The sequence below is a fragment of the Clinocottus analis genome, unplaced genomic scaffold (genome assembly GCF_023055335.1).
Source record: "Clinocottus analis isolate CAN_PGR_092001 unplaced genomic scaffold, fCliAna1.0.p SCAF_6, whole genome shotgun sequence".
NCBI classification, from domain to species: domain Eukaryota; kingdom Metazoa; phylum Chordata; class Actinopteri; order Perciformes; family Cottidae; genus Clinocottus; species Clinocottus analis.
The window spans coordinates 2,035,001-2,055,000 of record NW_027176218.1 but is presented as its reverse complement, the minus strand read 5'-3'; the positions used below and the strand labels follow the sequence as shown (position 1 = coordinate 2,055,000).

General features: G+C 40.8%; 3 protein-coding genes across 9 annotated transcripts in view; 2 read left to right on the top strand and 1 right to left on the bottom strand.

The window, feature by feature from the left end:
• The window catches only part of ankrd27 (ankyrin repeat domain 27 (VPS9 domain)), a 13,888-nt gene extending 13,780 nt beyond the window's left edge, over positions 1-108 (top strand). For all 3 annotated transcript variants that reach the window (XM_068602472.1, XM_068602473.1, XM_068602475.1), the window contains one exon: positions 1-108. This exon is cut by the window's left edge and continues 1,775 nt beyond it. The gene's annotated coding sequence lies outside the window, so the exon portion shown is untranslated.
• A 132-nt stretch (positions 109-240) lies between these two features.
• Positions 241-6,226, top strand: LOC137803683 (palmitoyltransferase ZDHHC7-like). The gene is made up of 8 exons (XM_068602393.1): positions 241-395; positions 1,666-1,720; positions 2,353-2,679; positions 2,784-2,908; positions 3,232-3,328; positions 4,416-4,497; positions 4,625-4,755; positions 5,198-6,226. Exons 3-8 carry the CDS (start codon positions 2,359-2,361, stop codon positions 5,375-5,377), a joined length of 936 nt encoding a protein of 311 aa, XP_068458494.1. The 5' UTR covers positions 241-395; positions 1,666-1,720; positions 2,353-2,358; the 3' UTR covers positions 5,378-6,226.
• LOC137803682 (NACHT, LRR and PYD domains-containing protein 12-like) overlaps positions 5,203-20,000 on the bottom strand; it is a 15,208-nt gene continuing 410 nt past the window's right edge. Inside the window, exons 2-10 of one of the 5 annotated variants that reach the window (XR_011080091.1) lie at positions 18,010-19,792; positions 17,736-17,909; positions 15,987-16,160; positions 14,645-14,818; positions 12,986-13,162; positions 11,365-11,541; positions 10,853-11,026; positions 10,214-10,621; positions 8,203-10,125 (exon numbers count right to left, since the gene is read on the bottom strand). Coding sequence is in view for 3 of the 5 variants with exons in the window: in XM_068602390.1 (XP_068458491.1) it covers positions 10,561-10,621; positions 10,853-11,026; positions 11,365-11,541; positions 12,986-13,162; positions 14,645-14,818; positions 15,987-16,160; positions 17,736-17,909; positions 18,010-19,792 (2,894 nt within the window). In the remaining 2 variants the exon portion in view is untranslated. Of the gene's footprint in view, positions 7,259-8,201; positions 10,622-10,852; positions 11,027-11,364; positions 11,542-12,985; positions 13,163-13,721; positions 13,797-14,644; positions 14,819-15,986; positions 16,161-17,735; positions 17,910-18,009; positions 19,793-20,000 lie in introns of those variants that run through there. The other 4 variants (XM_068602391.1, XM_068602390.1, XR_011080092.1 and 1 more) reach the window with 4 other exon arrangements.

Sequence of the window (20,000 nt, the reverse complement as noted above, 5' to 3'; positions counted from 1 at the left end):
ATGAACGATGTCAAACTGAATGTTTTTCGCTGGTTTTCATTGTTCAGGTTTTGATGTTTTAAACGATGTGAATGTGCCTTTAAGTCTCAAATAACCAACAATAAACTCATTGAGATAAAACGTTTTTATCACTGGTTGTTGACTCAATGTAATGTGTAGTGGGTGTATTTCCTCCCCCGGCCACGCGGGTGCGGCAGTGAGCGCGCTCCTCACATGAACGCGCTTCCACAGGCGACACGAAGAAGAGTCCTTATTGACATTCCCCATCAGGAGCGATTGTTTCTGTCTTACGAGATAAAAACACCTGCAGGAGGAAAACTGCTCGGTCGTTTTGGCGAATGTCGCTCTTGTGAAACTCCACAGCCGCTTTCCTGCTCTCTGCGGTGACGTTTGAGGTGAGTTTCCGCCCCGAAAGCGACCCAAAAAATAACAACAGATAACGTGTTTCCTGCGACTAGCTGATGCTGGTTGTTTTTCAAAGGCTAACGCGGGTGAAATAGTGACCTCCCGCCGCTGCACGCGGATGTTTCATCGTTGGGGAGACCGCGGAATGTTCCTCCTCGCGAAGAAGCTGCCGTTTAATCCGCTGTCGTGTTCAGCGTGTCTGCCTCTGCTCGTGTTGACACCTGGCGGCCAGGTGTCAGTTCACCTGGATCCCCGCTGGATGCGTATCACAGACGCAGGACAGCTGTTAGCCAGCCGTTAGCTGTTAGCTCAGGGAGCTAGCAGCTATGCTGCTTTACGTGTGTCGTTAAAACGCCCGTGGTTGTACCCGGATGTACGTTAATATGAACATAACATGTACTTCTTATTACTGTACTACACCTCAGAGGTACATGTACTTATTACTGTACTACACCTCAGAGGTACATGTACTTATTACTGTACTACACCTCAGAGGTACATGTACTTATTACTCTACTACACCTCAGAGGTACATGTACTTATTACTCTACTACACTTCAGAGGTACATGTACTTATTACTGGACTACACCTTAGAGGTACATGTACTTACTGTACTACACCTCAGAGGTACATGTACTTACTGTACTACACCTCAGAGGTACATGTACTTACTGTACTACACCTCAGAGGTACATGTACTTACTGTACTACACCTTAGAGGTACATGTACTTATTACTGTACTACACCTTAGAGGTACATGTTCTTATTACTGTACTACATCTCAAAGGTACATGTACTTATTACTCTACTACACCTCAGAGGTACTTGTACTTCTTACTGTACTACACATGTACTTCTTATTACTGTGCTACACCTCAGAGGTAAATATAGTATTTTTTACTGTACTACACCGTGTATTTACCTCAGGTGTAGTACAGTAATAAGTACAATATGTACCTCATACATATTGTGATTATTACTGTACTTCTCCTCAGAGCTACATGTTGTACTTATTACTGTACTACCCTCAGAGGTACATGTTGTACTTATTACTGTACTACCCTCAGAGGTACATGTTGTACTTATACAAGACAGACATCAGATATTACAGTAAAACACTGCCGGGAATCATTATACTGCACTTTCAGTGATTTTACTTTAAGTACAGCTGATGATACTTGTACTTTACTAAAGTTTCCTGTGTGTGTACAAAGTGGTATTAGTACTTTCCTCTGACGATGTGACCTCTTGTCTGCAGCGATGTGACTCCATGCAGCAGTGGAGGTGATGCTGTGAAGTGGCGCCTCTTTAAAGTAAGTGAAGTGAAACCGGACTTCTCTTCCGTCGTCACGCTTCATTTTCCTTCACACGTGTCCGCATGCAGCGCTTTGACGCTTCATTTTATACTAAAGGAAGAGAAGATATTCGTCATTGAACGACGGAAATACGTTCAGAAAAATTGGAAAGAAAAAACAAAACAAAGAAGAAAAGACATGAATGTATATATTTATGTCTTCATATACACATTGTTATTATAGTAACAAGGCTAAATAAAGATACTTAGTGTTGTCTGTATGTAATATAAGTATAATATATAAGTATAGTACAGTATGATATACAATATATGATTGTATGGCATCAGTTGCTCGTGTAGCACAGCAGAACAAGATGATATCAAATGTTAAGAAGTCTGAAATATGATAATTCATGAAAAAATATTTTTTATAGCATTAAAAAATTCTTGAGATTGGAACATTTCGGTGAAGTGTTCGAGAGGAAGAATCTGGACTTCAGCTGACAGACCTCAGCTCTTTTGTGTCTCAGTGATGAACAAATACCTAAGAAAATAAATAAGTAGCTTCATGCAAAACAAACAACAAACCAACACGTCCCTTCACATGTTTTACGTATTTACGCTTCACTTCCTCTCGCTCTCCGTCCTTAGGGCAGAATGTCCTCGGGCCACCGGCAGCGGGACGTGGAGCAGCAGCGCCCCCTGCTGGACGGGGAGGACGAGGACGAGGAGGCGGCGGCGGCGGAGAGGAGTTCCCGCGGCGAGGACGAGCGCCGCCTCTGGTTCATCCCAGACTGCTGCGGCATGGTGTGCGCCTTCATCACCTGGTCCCTGGTCTTCTTCGCCGACTTCGTGGTGACCTTCGTCATGCTGCTGCCCTCCAGGAGCTTCTGGTACGCCGTGGTGAACGGCGTGCTGTTCAACAGCCTGGCGCTGCTGGCGCTGGCCTCCCACCTGCGCACCATGCTGACCGACCCGGTGAGGAAGAACACGGGCCGGCTGGCGGGTTACTACACGGGCTGAATGGAGTGTTTCATGTCATGTCCTCCTCTTCCTCCTCCTCTTAATCCTCCTCTCCTCAGGGAGCCGTCCCCAAAGGAAACGCCACTAAAAAGTACCTGGAGAGTCTGCAGCTGAAACCCGGCGAGGTCGTCTACAAATGTCCAAAATGCTGCAGCATCAAACCGGAGAGGGCTCACCACTGCAGGTCAGAGGTCAACGGTTGTCAAAGCTGCTAATGAAAGGATTTTCATAATGTCGTGCTGCTGGTTTATCTTCTGCTGCTTTGAAGGAAAACATGAAAATCAGCAAGAAAATAAGAAACTTTACTTGAGATTTAAATTTTACCTTGTCAGAATTATTTAAAAAGCCTTCTTCTTGTCCCTCTTCTTCTTTTCCATCTTCTTCTTCTTCATCTTCTCCTCCTTCATCTTCTTCTTTCTCCTCCATCTTCTTCTCCTTCATCATCTTCTACTCCTCCTTTATCTTATTCCATTGCTTCTTCTCCATCTTCTCCTCCTCCGCCTGCAGCATCTGTAAGCGCTGCATCCGTAAGATGGACCACCACTGTCCCTGGGTCAACAACTGTGTCGGGGAGAAAAACCAGCGCTTCTTCGTCCTCTTCACCGTCAGTTCCTTTATCGTTATCCTCCACGACCGCTATCCTCCACGACCGCTATCCTCCACGACCGCTAACCTCCACGACCGCTAACCTCCACGACAGTTATCCTCCACGACCGCTATCCTCCACGACCGTTATTCTCCACGATCACTAACCTCCACAACCGCTAACCTCCACGACCGCTAACCTCCACGACAGTTATCCTCCACGACCGCTATCCTCCACGACCGTTATCCTCCACGATCACTAACCTCCACAACCGCTATCCTCCACGACCGCTATCCTCCACGACAGTTATCCTCCACGACCGCTATCCTCCACGACCGTTATCCTCCACGATCACTAACCTCCACAACCGCTAACCTCCACGACAGTTATCCTGCACGACAGCTATCCTCCACGACCGTTATCCTCCACGATCACTAACCTCCACAACCGCTAACCTCCACGACCGCTATCCTCCACGACCGCTAACCTCCACGACCGCTATCCTCTACGACAGTTATGCTTCACGACCGCTAACCTCCATGACCGCTAACCTCCACGACCGCTAACCTCCACGACCGCTATCCTCCACGACCGCTAACCTCCACGACCGCTATCCTCTACGACAGTTATGCTTCACGACCGCTAACCTCCACGACCGCTAACCTCCACGACCGTTAGCCGTGAAATTAGAGACTTGTTTTTGTTTTTCTTGAAGTGAGAGGAAGAGTTAAGTGACAATCTGCATTTATGTCACATTGTAACATATTCTTACTCTGATAACCTAAAACACACACGCACATATTCAAAGTAGGTCTTGTATGTACAAAAGAGAAAATAATAACTTTGTTGTTTTGTTGAGTGACGTGTTTTCCTTCTCTCGATGTCGGGAGCCGGCTCGTCTTCGTCTGCCGAGTTTGAAGAAGCAACAACGGTGACGAATCCGTAGGAGAGCATAGTTTAGTCTGAGTAGACTCGTTAGTGTTGCTGCACCTCAACAGACTGGAGCTCATGACGACACACACACATTTCACATATATTCATATAAATATATATAATTTATGTTTACACATACATATATTTATATATATATTTGTACTGTCCACAGATGTACATCGCGATGATCTCCAGTCACGCTCTGGCTCTCTGTGGATACCAGTTCATCACCTGCGTCAGAGTCCAGTGGAGAGGTGAGTCCTTCCAGCTGCTGGACCGGTTTGAACCGGTCTGAACTGGTCCATCTTTACCAGGTGCTGGTTCTCTGGGTCTCAGCTGTGCTCTCTTCCCCTGCCCCCTCCTCCTCCTCCTCCTGTCCAGAGTGCAGTGATTTCTCTCCTCCGGTGACGATGATGCTGATGATCTTCCTCTGCATGGAGGCCCTCCTCTTCTTCACCTTCACAGCCGTCATGTTCAGCACTCAGCTGCACTCCATCTGCAACGACGAGACGGTGTGTGTGTGTGTGTGTGTAACGGGGTTGTGTGTACGTGTGTGTGTAACGGGGTTGTGTGTACGTGTGTGTGTAACAGGGTTGTGTGTACGTGTGTGTGTGTAACGGGGTTGTGTGTACCTGTGTGTGTGTAACAGGGTTGTGTGAGTGTACCTGTGTGTAACGAGCTTTGTGTACCTGTGTGTAACGAGCTTTGTGTACCTGTGTGTAACGAGCTTTGTGTGCCTGTGTGTAACGAGCTTTGTGTGCCTGTGTGTAACGGGCTTTATGTGCCTGTGTGTAACGAGCTTTGTGTACCCGTGTGTAACGGGCTTTGTGTACCTGTGTGTAACGGGCTTTGTGTGCCTGTGTGTAACGAGCTGTGTGTAACGAGCTTTGTGTACCCGTGTGTAACGGGCTTTGTGTACCTGTGTGTAACGGGCTTTGTGTACCTGTGTGTCAGGAGATCGAGCGTCTGAAGAACGAGAAGCCCACGTGGGAGCGTCAGACCCGCTGGGCCGGCCTGCGCTCCGTGTTCGGCGGCCGGCCCTCGCTGCTGTGGGTCAGCCCGTTCGCCGGACTCAAGCTGCCGACCCTGCTGCCCCGGCGCTCCTGGAGGGGCGGAGCCGAGTTCTCCGTCTGACACGCTGTCACTCAAACCAACCGCCTCGGAGGTTCACTCAAGGATGTTTCTGACGCCAGAGACGCTCGATCCCCAACAGACGCTGACCTCCTTCCTGTCTGGGAGGGGGCGGGCTCTAAGATGCTGGAGGGGGGAGGGGTCAAGATACTGGATCTTCTTAAAGCAGTTACATTCGTGTTCATCAACATAAAACAATGAAATATCACACAATTATGACAACGATTCTTCTCTTGATTGAACGACGTCATCAGTTCTGTTTGAGCCTGCAGGATCTTTTGTTGACACATGAAAACGGTTCACAGACCAGTGGAACAGTGTCGCGGCGTTGAGCGTGAACATCCTGGTACTCTGGGACCCGCGTGGCGCTGCTGGAGGGCCTGGAACTCCTCGGGGAACCTTAAAGAGCACGCGAACAAAGTTACGTTACCCGGAAACGAGACGAGCGTCAAACCAAAAAAGCGCCGTCGTTGTGCGACCTTTCGGGAACATTGTGAGATAATAGGAAGCGTAGAGTTTGTGTTGACAGTAAACTTTGGGTTATGATATCACTGTCGGTCGGATTTGTGGTTTAAATTAATAATTGTGTTGCACATACCAACTTTAAAAAAAAACTCACTTTGGATCTTATGTTTTAAACGTTCGACAATCTATAAGAAAGTTTTTTTTTTGTTGTCTCCCAAACCTCTTCTGCTGTTTCCTGTTTTATTCGACTCGATTATCATCCACAAACTCTTAAAACTTATTTTACCTCCAAATTAAATCGGCACGTCTGCAGGTCGAGAAAAAAGTCTTGAATTGTCCAATTCCTAAAACCTAAAAAAGGCATTTTAATAAAATCACTGAGCTCCTGCAGTTGTCATTTTGATTTATTTTATTGGTGTAATTATTTAAATAATAAAAGTGATTTTAAGTATAGAGTTACTGCATTTTAAATGTGGCAAATTACAGGAACAAGTATTCAGAGCCTGTTTGAGTTCAAAGTACCACACGGTGAACATGCAGGTAAAAGTTGTGCGTTGGGATGAGCTGCAACACAGAGAACAAGTCGCTGCCGTCTGTTGCCGGGTAAGATTGACCGCACTGGGGGTTAAGAAATTAAGAAACACAGATATAGAACAGAAATGTACAATAAAAAAATGGCACAATATACAATAATAGGTAACATATGTCTAAATTCAACAGCTATAAGTGGGAGTTTTTTTGTGTGCAGAAATGTGCATATTTTTACAGGATGAAGTGTTAAAAAGAGGCGTGAGCCAGGAAGGTGACACAATAACAACGCCATCATGAACATTACCGTAAGTAATTTGTAGCGCCCCCTGGTGGCTGAATAAAAACACATTCAGAGTACCTTTCAGTCACTCTTGTGGACAATTTCTTGAAGTTTCGTGGTGATTGGCCCAAAACCCGTTAAGCCTGGTTATGTGCCGAGCCCTGCTGGGGTCAATATCTTGAAAAAGCATCTGTACACGGTCCAAAAGGTGTTTTTGTAGAGCAGACTGAGCTGGAGCTGTGAGAGGCGTGGCTCTTAAAAACTTGCATTTTCGGGACATTGCAGCGCCACCATGTGGCCGATTGGAGTCATATTTCTTACAAAGCACATGAACATCGTTTCCAGCTATTGTTTTATTTTTCCAGCTCTCAGGAGTTTAAGCTGCCAGACAACAAAAAGAATCAGGAGTTTAAAAAAGGTTCTGGGAACTAAAGAAGAGAGAATCTGTTGTTACATGAGGCCCAGTGTCTGTATGTGTGAGAGGGGGTCAGACTTTCTGTTAAAGTCTTCTGCTGCGTGGGAGACTAAACCAAGTCCAGGTGGAGGTGGTGGACCAGTCTGCAGTCTCCTGATGCTCTCTGGATCATCAGGACTCAGCTGATCACTTCCTGATGAGAGAAGAAGACAAGAGAAGAGATGGATCAGTGTCTCCAGAGAGACTCCCTTTGCTGAGGGCCCTGAACGCATCATGACCACAGAACCAGAGAGGTGTTCACCGCTCGCTGTAACGATGGTTGTGATGCTGTGTCTTTAAAGTCAATCAGTGATGAGATCAGAGGCGGGCTGTGCATTTTAGACCTGGGCCTTTAGTGCCGTCTGATATAGTTTACATAAATACGCGCATGACGGGATGCTGCGTCATTAACAGACAATGCTTGTTGTTCACTTCAACAAGAACATTTAGTTATGTATCTGAGGGTTTATCTTGCGCCTATACTTTACTTTATTAGTAAAACAACACGATGCTGCATAGTTTGCACAAGAAGGCAACCAATTTTATTCTCGTTCCACACTTCACTAGAACGTTTCCTTTCCTTCCTCGAGAACTGTCCAAGGACTCAATAGATAGCTGAGCGTAATAACAAAACATGACATTTATTTGACGTTTATCTCTGATGCCGTCAGCTGGGATCCAGCTTCACTTCCTGTGAACAACAACAAATGGACTTAAACACACAGAGTGAACCCACCTCAGAGTCTCCAGTCTACAATGTGGACTCTTCAGAAGATCAGTCAGAACCTTTTTTGGAGTTTTTGTGTGCAGAATTGTGCACATTTTTACAGGATGAAGTGTTAAAAAGAGGCATGAGTCAGTAAAGTGACGCAATAACAACGCCATCATGAACTAAACCGTAAGACACGAGAGCGGCAGCATCATCAGGGCCGTCAAGTTGTCAGAATAAACAGGATTATTATGTATAAAACCTTTCGGTAAAACAAGTTCCATTACCAAAACAATTCATCCACATGAGTAAAGGTATGTTTTCACAAGAGATATGAAGAATTTTTAATAAAGCTTAAATTTTTCAGCTTTAGGGCCATATTATCTCTTTACACTTTGCATTAGGACAGTTTTATTATACGTGTTCAAAACATTAAGGATTAAAGATGAAAATACATGAAATCAGAAGAATGAAAGCAGAAATTAGATGTATATATATGTAACATAGTTAAAAAGGATGTATTATAAATCCAGCTAAAAGGAGAAAACTGTGCCACCTGCTGGTGTAACTGTGTACCTGCACTGTATGTATACCGTAAAGGACTATGGGAAATCCTCAGTAACGGAGGATTCTGGCCAAGGTAACATGTCCGACTGTCTGTAGAAAAGTTGTATAAATAATATGAAAGTATGTGAGAGTTGAGCGGGCGTTTGTTGTAAAATTATTGTTTTCACCTGGTTTTGTATTCTGTAAACTACTCGTTCTATTGTCAACATTAACGTTGATAGTTGTTAGCTTATGCTAGCGCGACGCTAACGCGCGATGCTAACGCGCGATGCTAACGCGATGTCATCTTTTTATACAGAAGCAGACTTTTACAAGTGTCCTTTTTCCTTGTCTTGAATGCAGGTACGTACAGTGTGTTGTTCTGTTGTGGTGGTGTTTTGTATTTCTCATGTTTTTAAGAGAGAGATATTTTCTGTTTCATTTATTTTATTATGGTAAAAGAAACCACTATACGATCACTGTTTACTGTTCACCGTATTGATTCTGTATTATTGCTCAGTAATGGAGGATTTTTGCTAAGAAGCAGACTGTTACAAGTGTCCTTTTTCCTTGTCTTGAATGCAGCAGAGAAAAATACACCAATAAACCTGCGGTTGAAAACGAAACGTCCCAGCTCCAGATGAATGCACTAGGAGACATCTCATAGTGGTTACATTGGTGCCGTGACTCGTCCATGACTACGCCGGGCCGGGCAGATGTCTTCTCACCACCGCATTGTTTCGGAGCTGTGATTCTTCTGACTGTCAGGTTCATTTAGCTAACAGCCGTATTCTCTTGAGACTGTATCTAAACGTGTCTGGTATTTTGTTGTATGTAAAAGTATGAGTCTTAACAGATTCAGTACCTCCGATATGACTCCTCCTAGTTTTGGCAGGGGTAGAGGACTGCATGTCACACCTGTTTCATCAGTGTCACGTTAGCCCATCCAGATTTTAACGCGCCATTCATCCTTGCTGTTGATGCCTCCTTTGATGGCCTTGGAGCTGTACTCTCACAGTTACCTCCTGATGGAAAGATTGCTAGACCAGTGGCATTTGCCAGCAAGACACTGTCACACTCCCAACTGAACTATCCAGCACATCGGCTAGAGTTTCTTGCACTCAAATGGGCGGTCTGTGACAAATTTAGCCATTGGCCAAAAAGGGCGAAGTTTCTCAGTCTGGACGGATAATAATCCATTGACATACATCTTGACTAAGCCTAGGTTAGATGCATGTGAACAAAGATGGGTTTCAAAGCTTGCAGCATTCAGTTTTGACCTAAACTATGTCCCTGGCCCAAAAAACGTGGTTGCCGATGCACTGAGTAGGGAACCATTTGTCCAGTCATGCATAGGCCACCGTCTTGTAACTGAACCCTATTCCTTGTTACTGAACTATGTGAACGGGATGGTAGATAGGACAGTACAAGATGCATTCAGATGTACTACTAACTGCCAGTTGGTTGTTGATCAGTCCGAGGAGGGAGCTACTGTCACTCCACCTCCTATGCAGGGGTCCCTCTCTTCACAAGATGTCTGTGCGGTGTTGGATGCACATGACTTTGGAGGTGTCAGTCAAGTGAGAGGAACAGGACCAGTTAGTCTCCAGCTTGCTGATGTCAACCAATTTGATTCACTGCCAAGGAGTGAACTGGTTAATCTGCAGGGGCAGGATGATGTCTTGACCAGAGCCTTGTTTTACGTCCAGCGTCGCAAGAGACCGTCTGGGCGTGAATGTGCTGGCGAGTCTCGCGCTGTGATAAAACTGTTGAGACAATGGCCCAAGCTCTCGATAAAAGGTGGCATATTGTATAAAGGTGAAGAATGACAGACAAATGAACATGACAATTCACCAGGTTGTTGTTCCAGACTCCCTGAAGGCCCAAGTCCTCAATGGCCTCCACGACTCAGCGGGTCATCAAGGGCAAGCACGCACGCTTTCTCTCGCTAGACAGGGGTTCTTTTGGATCGGGATGGAACGTGACATCATTGATCACGTGAGAAACTGCTTTCGATGTGTGGTTGAAAAGACTCCAGAGCCTAATGGCCGTGCTCCTCTTGAAAGCATTTGCACCTCTGAATCAATGGAACTAGTATGTATAGACTTTTGGACTGCTGAGCAGACTGACAAAAAGTGTGTGGATGTTTTAGTCATCACAGATCACTTTTCCAATATGGCACACACGTTCCCATGCAAAAATCAGTCATCGAAGCAGGTTGCCCGTCGTCTCTGGAATGACTTTTTCTGCATATATGGGTTCCTGAAACAAATCCATTCGGATCAAGGAGCTAATTTTAAGAGTCATCTCATTAAAGAGCTCCTGGAGATGTCTGGCATTCAGAAGTCACATACAACAACAACACATGGACTCCCACTCTCTCACACACATATGCACACACACACACTTGCATGGACTGACTCAACCTGGCGGGGGCCGAGTCGACAGGGTTAAACATGAAGGTGCTACACTAGCAGCAGACAGTGAACCCACCTCAGAGTCTCCAGTCTACAATGTGGACTCTCCAGAAAACCACTCAGCAGCTTCACTCCTGAATCCTGCAGCTCGTTTCCTCTCATATCCAGTTCTCTCAGACTGGAGGGGTTTGACTTCAGAGCTGATCCCAGAGAAGAACAGCCTTCCTTTGTGATACCACAGTAGAACAGACTGCAAACACACAAAACAAATTAAATTATTTTTTCTTGATTAAAATTTGAGTCCCTCAAGTAAATAAACTATTCATGAAGTATACTATATATACAATATTCATATAGTATAATATATATCATTTTCATCAAGTATAATATATATATAATATTCATCATTATATCACAGTTAGTATACTCATCAATACTCGTGTCTCTTTGTGTAACATTGTGTAGCTGAAGGACAGGGGGCCCTGACACTCAGAACATGTAACACTTGATGGATCAATACGCAGATAAATCAATAGAGTTATTGATTAAACATGAAGGTGCTGCACTAGCAGCAGACAGTGAACCCACCACAGAGTCTCCAGTCTACAATGTGGACTCTCCAGTCCAGCAGACAGCAGCTTCACTCCTGAATCGTGCAGCTTGTAGTTTCCACTCAGATCCAGTTTTCTCAGACTCGAGGGGTTTGACTTCAGAGCTGATCCCAGAGAAGAACAACCTTCCTCTGTGATACCACAGCCTGACAGACTGCAAACACACAAAACAACACACAGAGTTCATTATATATATCATAATGTATTGATCAGTATTGATTCAGGTTCTTCAGAGCAGATCAGAAAATATTTAAAGTTATTTAAAAATACCAAATGCTCTGAAAAAAAGACAATATGATTTTTTAAATTTTTTTTAATGCCTTGCTTTAAAATGATTAAGGTTTTTTTTTTTTTTACATGAGATTAAAATTACTTTATTTTTTATAAACATTATATATATAATTGATATATACACATATATATAATATTCATCAAGTATAATATATATATATATATGTGTATGTATGTATGTGTATATGTATGTATATGTATATATATATATATACACATATATACATATACACATATACATATATATATACATATATATATATAAACATATATATATATATATATATACATATACATATACATATATATATATATATATATATATAAACATATATATATATATACATATACATATACATATATATATATATATATAAACATATATATATATATATACATATACATATACATATATATATATATATATACATATATATATATATATACATATACATATACATATATATATATATATATTATATTCATCAAGTTTAATAAATGGGCCACTCTACCGAATTGGTTTGAAGTCAGGTTGGGAATAAAAAATATATATTTTTGTTTTATTTCCAAAAATATACTTTTTCCGTGTATATATTGTACCATATCTAAAGTACACATATCTAGTAAAAGAACAGTCAATTTTTATATTTTATATATTTTCAGATTGTGTTGAAACGTCTTTCCTTTCCCGAAAATTGTCACTACTGAAACATCGTAATAAACTCTAGTTAAACAGTATTATTATTAACCTGTTAAGATTGTTTCCTTCCATTCTCTCAAGAGTATTTAAAAAAAAATGTATTGAAAGTTTTCATAATTTAATCAATAAAATTTTTTTTTAAAATTTTTTTTAACCAAATTTCTAAAACAATATTTCTTTATAAAATGCAAAACACTGATCACATTGATTCCAGACTTGATGATTGTTCAAATTGAACATACATTTTGTATATATTTATCTTATCAGTTTCTAATTTAATTCCTTGGGCTTAAACAGACCATAACATATCCTGACTAAATGTCTATGTTTGAATACTTAATTGTTTTGTTAAATAATTTTTCTTGTTGGGGGACAGCACTTTGCACGAATTCGGTAGAATGGCCCTTAAATAATATTCATCAAGAATAGTACAGATAGTATACTCATCAATACTGGTTGTGTCTCTTTGTGTGACATTGTGTAGCTGAAGGACAGGGGGCCCTGACACTCAGAACATGTAACACTTGATGGATCAATACGTAGATAAATCAATAGAGTTCTTGATTAAACATGAAGGTGCTACACTAGCAGCAGACAGTGAACCCACCTCAGAGTCTCCAGTCTACAATGTGGACTCTCCAGAAAACCACTCAGCAGCTTCACTCCTGAATCCTGCAGCTTGTAGTTGTCACTCAGATTCAGTTCTCTCAGACTGGAGGGGTTTGACTTCAGAGCTGATCCCAGAGAAGAACAACCTTCCTCTGTGATACCACAGTTAAACAGACTGCAAACACACAAAACAACACACAGAGTTTATTATATGTATTATAATGTATTGATCAGAATTGATCCCGGTTCTTCAGAGCAGATCAGAAAATATTTAAAGTTATTTAAAAATACCAAATGCTCTGGAACAAAAGTCAGTATCAAAATTATCTGTTTTTTTTCGCAAAACTTTTTTAGTGTATATATTGTACCACATCTAAAGTACACATATCTAGTAAAAGAACCCTCAATTTTTATATTGTATTTTCAGATTGTGTTGGGACGTCTTTCCTTTCCCAAAAATTGTCACGACAAACATCGTAATGAACTCTAGTTAAACAGTATTATTATTAACCTGTTTAAATTGTGTTTTCTTTCATTCCCTCAATAGTATTAAAACACACATTACCAGAATAAAATACACACCCGTAACTAATGGCTCCTACATTATTGCTTAATCTTAACTCATAACTCCCTGTTGGATAAATCACTAATCCATTTAAACTTTCATCCTTCCTTTCGTTTTGTATTTCTTTCCTTCCTTAAATATTCGTGGTGTTTCATGGCTCGTCCCTCACTCTTTGTCTGGATTCTCTTTGCTCCACTTTTTCTAATTCCATTTGGCATTTTGCTGTCTTATGGTTCTTTCTCCCCTGAACAATTTCAGATAGAAATAAGCATTATCTACATGTTCACTATTTAATCCACACAACATATTTACTTCAAAATGATTGGATTCAACTACTCACCATTCAATTGTGTCACTACCGAAACATATGGTAACGTTTCGGTCGTGAAATCATTTCTGTTTCGGTGGTGACAATTCTAGCTGATATTGAGCATAACTAAAGAATGCTAGCAGGTGGATGCTAGCATTCACATATTTGAAGAGGTGTCCATACATACAAAAATAATACTTTGCATGATTTTTTGGGTATAGTTTTGTAATTAAAAAATTTAAACCATAATAAATCTAAATCTGACAACTTCTGTTTGAACCGAATCATAAAGATCTTTGAAATTACATCATTGAAAAAAAATGTAAAAATTGTTTTTGTGTCTTTTACAGAAATTAATATTTAGAGGTCAGGGTTGGGGACAGCTACTTCCCAATAGAAAGTAACCTATAAATGAGGATTTTGTATATATTTAGCGTATCAGTTTCTAATTTAATCCCTTGGGCTTAAACAGACCATAACATATTCTGACTAAACGTTTAGGTTTGAATACTTAATTTTTTTGTGAAATAGTTTTTGTTGTTGGGGGACAGCACTTTGAACGGATTCTGTAAAATGGCCCTTAAATAATATTCATCAAGAATAGTACAGATAGTATACTCATCAATACTCGTTGTGTCTCTTTGTGTAACATTGTGTAGCTGAAGGACAGGGGGCCCTCACACTCAGAACATGTAACACTTGATGGATCAATACGTAGATAAATCAATAGAGTTATTGATTAAACATGAAGGTGCTACACTAGCAGCAGACAGTGAACCCACCTCAGAGTCTCCAGTCTACAATGTGGACTCTCCAGAAAACCACTCAGCAGCTTCACTCCTGAATCCTGCAGCTTGTTGTAGTTCAGATCCAGTTCTCTCAGACTGGAGGGGTTTGACTTCAGAGCTGATCCCAGAGAAGAACAACCTTCCTCTGTGATACCACACCATGACAGACTGCAAACACACAAAACAACACACAGAGTTTATTATATGTATTATCATGTATTGATCAGAATTGATCCAGGTTCTTCAGAGCAGATCAGAAAATATTAAAAGTTATTTAAAAATACCAAATGCTCTGAAAAAAAGACAGTATGATTTTTTTTAATGACTGGCTTGAAGATGATTAAGGTTTAGTTCTTTGCGTGAGATTAAATTACTTTATTTTTTTTCATAAACAGTGAGTCATTCAAGTATAATATGTATAATATTCATCAAGTATAATATATATATATATATATAATATTCATCAAGTATAATATATATAAATATAATATTCATCAAGTATAATATATGGGCCATTCTACCGAATTGGTTCAAAGTCAGGTTGGAATTATAAAAAAATATATGTTTTTTTCCCAAAACTTTTTCCGTATATATATATATATATATATATATATATATATATATATATATATATATATATATGTAGTACCATATCTAAAGTACACATATCTAGTAAAAGAACCCTCAATTTTTATATAGTTTTTTCAGATTGTGTTGGAACGTCTTTCCTTTCCCCAAAATTGACTGAAACATCATAATAAACTCTAGTTAAACAGTATTATTATTAACCTGTTAAGTTTGTGTTTAATCAATAAAAATGTTTTTTTTTGTTTTACCAAATTTCTAATACAACATTTCTTTGTAAAATGCATTATACTGATCACATTGATTCCAGAGTTGATGATTGTTCAAATTGAACATACATTAAACCAAACAGCTACTTCCCAATAGAAAGTAACCTATAAGTGAGGATTTTGTATATATTTAGCTTATCAGTTTCTAATGTAATCCCTTGGGCTTAAACAGACCATAACATATTCTTACTAAATGTCTATGTTTGAATACTTAATTGTTTTGTTAAATAGTTTTTCTTGTTGGGGGACAGCATTTTGCACGGATTCTGTAAAATGGCCCTTAAATAATATTCATCAAGTATAGTACAGATAGCATACTCATCAATACTGGTTGTGTCTCTTTGTGTGACATTGTGTAGCTGAAGGACAGGGGGCCCTGACACTCAGAACATGTAACACTTGATGGATCAATACGTAGATAAATCAATAGAGTTATTGATTAAACATGTAAGTGCTTAACGAGCAGCAGACAGTGAACCCACCTCAGAGTCTCCAGTCTACAATGTGGACTCTCCAGAAAACCACTCAGCAGCTTCACTCCTGAATCCTGCAGGTCGTTTCTACTCAGATTCAGTTCTCTCAGCTTGGAGGGGTTTGACTTCAGAGCTGATCCCAGAGAAGAACAGCCTTCCTCCGTGATACCACAGTTTAACAGACTGCAAACACACAAAACAACACACAGAGTTTTTACATCGATACACAATGAATTATTTTCATCATAAAGTTGAGTGGCTTTCATTTTGGTTTCATCTTCTTTTGTAAACAGACATTTTGCAAATATATATATTTTTTTAATTTTGCAGACTTCAGAGCTGAGAGAAGAACAGCTGACTGTTGAGTGATCGAGAACATTATGAAAGTAAAAAAATGTAATCATTAAAAACGTATAACGATTTAGATTTTTTTATGTACTGTATAACCATTTTTCTGTATAATCATTGAATGAATATATATATATATATATATATATATATATATATATATATATATATATATATATATATATATATATATATATATATAATGTTTAGTCTTTATTTAAAGTATAGTTTGTGATTAGACCACATGAAATGCATAGGATGATATAAGTTGCTATGTTTTATAATCTTTTCTTCATTATGGGTAATGTAAAAAGTTCTCCTGTGTAATAGGGTCCAGCAGCCAGTGTTACCATATTAGGCAACAAACCCTCAGTTGACCTCAGAGGCAAGACAAGAACTAAGATTGACCCTTGAAGAAAAGGAGGACGGTTTAAGTGTGTCTGATGATGCTTTCTTTCACTTTTACACATCTAGTACTAAATGTATTGATCAGTATTGATCCAGGTTCTTCAGAGCAGATCAGAAAATATTTAAAGTTGTTTAAAAATACCAAATGCTCTGGAACAAAAGCCAGTATCAAAATTATTATTATTATTATTAAATGACTTGCTTTAAAATGATTAAGGTTTGGTTCTTAACGTGAGATTAAATTACTTTTTCTTTTTAGAAAACGAAACAGGTCGGCTTCACTTGGACTTTTCAGGTACTAATATACATTCACTATGCTTCTACCATACCTTGTTAGTTTGTTATTCGTACAGACTCGCAGAATAACATAGATGTGTTTATAATTGAAACCTGACTTTCTGAAGTGTAGTTATTAACAGAAAGGTGAAAATTAACTTTTGCGCGGAAAAGTGACAGAAAGGTTTTTTGAGGTTACAGGTTTTATGTAATTACATAAACTTAACAGTATTTTTGTTGTTGTTCTGTTCGGATAGATCTCTTCCCACAAGCCTTTACTGTATTTTAGTAATTAAAAATGAAGTTAATCAACGTTGTAGTTCCGCAGATCCTGTAGGAAACGTCACTTGACCTTTTTTATTTTTATTTATTTAATTTTTTTATTATTATTATCATTTCCTTGTCTGATAATGGGTGCAGCAGGTTTTGGGAGTGCTTAACTCATAAACTTGTGCAGTGCAGTAGAAGCTCTAACAAACTAAAAGCAGGACTTAAAGCATCCTGGGTCCCTGAAAGCAGGAGGGCCAAAGGATGTTCATGTTGGTTGGACAAGACCTCCAACACTTTGATCCCCTTCAGTTCACAGCATTATGTCCAAAAGCATATTACAGAGACACTATTAGACATTGTTCTACACAGCAACATGTTGGGAACACCAGCACTAACTCAGTATATCAGACACTTAGACCACTTCATCATCTTTGTGGTAAATCAGCTGATCCTGACCTGAGAGTCTCCAGTGTACAGTGTGGACTCTCCAGTCCAGCAGACAGCAGCTTCACTCCTGAGTCCTGCAGCTTGTTCTTACTCAGGTCCAGCTGTTTCAGACTAGAGGACTGGGAGCTGAGCACTGAAGACAGAGCTTCACAGCTTCTCGTTGAGAGGTTACATCTCCTCAGCCTAGGGGAGAAACAGAGATTAATACAAACAAAATGTTTCATCAAAGTAAAATATCAAACACATGTAGTAATGTTAAAGTATCCATAATGTGTCCACCTACACAGCTTTGTTGGAGGCTTTGACCACTGGCAGCAGCCTCAGAAGAGCCTCCTCTGAAGCAGAGTATTTCTTCAGGTCAAACACCTCCAGATCCTCTTCTGATGACAGTAAGATGAAGACCAAAGCTGACCACTGAGCAGGAGAGAGTTTATCTGTGGAGAGACGTCCTGACCTCAGGGACTGTTGGATCTCCTCCACTAGAGAAGCATCATTCAGTTCATTCAGACAGTGGAACAGATTGATGCTTTTCTCTGGAGACACTTTCTTATTGATCTTCTTCTTGATGTACTGGACTGTTCTCTGATTGGTCTGTGAGCTACTTCCTGTCTGTGGCAGCAGACCTCGAAGGAGATTCTGATTGGTCTCCAGTGAAAAACCCAGGAGGAAGCGGAGGAACAAGTCCAGGTGGCCATTAGGACTCTGTAAGGCCTTGTCCACAGCACTCTGGTAGAGATGTGTTGGTTCAGGTTTGTTTCCGGTGACTTTAGACCACAAAGTTGTTTCTGCCATCAGGTTGACACCAGAGTTGATGAAGGTCAGATGGACATGAAGAGCAGCCAGAAACTCCTGAACACTCAGATGGACGAAGAAGAAGACCTTCTCATTGTACAGTTCTTGCACATTTTTGAAGATCTCTGTGAACACTCCTGAGTACACTGAGGCTGTTTTGGGATCGATGCCACACTTTGACAGTTCGGATTCATAGAAGATCAGGTTCCCTTTCTGCATCTGATCAAAAGCCAGTTTTCCCAGAGACTCGATCATCTTCCTGCTCTCTGGACTCCAGTGTGGATCTGTCTCAGCTCCTCCATCAAACTTGACCATCTTCACTTTGGCCTGAACCACCAGGAAGTGGATGTACAGCTCAGTCAGGGTCTTGGGCAGCTCTCCTCCCTCTGTGGTCTTCAACACAACCTGCAGAACTGTAGCAGTGATCCAGCAGAAGACTGGGATGTGGCACATGAGGTGGAGGGTTCTTGAGGTCTTGATGTGGGAGATGATCCTGCAGACCTGCTTCTCATCTCTAAACCTCTTCGTGAAGTACTCCTCCTTCTGTGTGTCAGTGAACCCTCTGACCTCTGTCACCAGGTCAACACACGTAAAAGGGATCTGATCAGCTGCTGCAGGTCGTGTGGTTATCCAGAGGCGAGCAGAGGGAAGCAGCTTCCCCTTGATGAGGTTTTTCAGCAGCACAGCCACTGAGGTGGACTCTGTGATGTCACTCAGGTCCTCATTCTTGTTGAAGTCCAGAGGAAGTCGACACTCATCCAGACCGTCAAAGATGAACAGAACTGGGAACTCTTTAAATGTGCAGATTCCTGCGTCTTTGGTTTCAGTAAAGAAGTGATGAACAAGTTCCACCAAACTGAACTTCTCTTTTAGCCCATTCAGCTCTCTGAATGTGAATGGAAACATGAACTGGATGTCCTGGTTGGCTTTGTCTTCAGCCCAGTCCAGAGTGAACTTCTGTGTTAAGACTGTTTTCCCGATGCCAGCCACTCCCTTTGTCATCACTGTTCTGATTGGTTCCTCTGCTCCAGGTGAGGCTTTAAAGAGGTCTTCACGTCTGATGATGGTTTCTGGTCTGTGTGGTTTCCTGGATGCTGTTTCAATCTGTGTGACCTCATGTTCATTGTTGACCTCTGCAGTCCCTGTGATGTAGATCTCTGTGTAGATCTGGTTCAGAAGGGCTTTGTTTTTTTTTTTAGGGATCCCCTCAAACACACACTGGAACTTCTTCTTCAGGTTAGATTTGAGTTTACGTTGGCACTCATTAAGAATCTCTACAAGAATAAAACAAGGATTAAAGTCAATGAGGCGTTGTTAGTAAATGAGTGTCATTTCTCACAAGTGGACACATTTCTGTAACAGTATCTTACAGTCACTCCAGTGTGCTAATCTTAGACATTACAGGCAACAAACACAGGATTGTCTGCCTTTGTATTGTTGCTTTTTCTTCTCTGAGACATTTCATGTCCTTGTTTGGTCGCT

Coding starts and splice junctions, on each gene's coding strand:
- LOC137803683 (XM_068602393.1), top strand. CDS start 2,359: ATGTCCTCGGGCCACCGGCAGCGGGACGTGGAGCAGCAGCGCCCCCTG. Junction 3,329..4,415: donor GCTTCTTCGTCCTCTTCACC/GTCAGTTCCTTT, acceptor TACTGTCCACAG/ATGTACATCGCGATGATCTC. Junction 4,756..5,197: donor CCATCTGCAACGACGAGACG/GTGTGTGTGTGT, acceptor CCTGTGTGTCAG/GAGATCGAGCGTCTGAAGAA.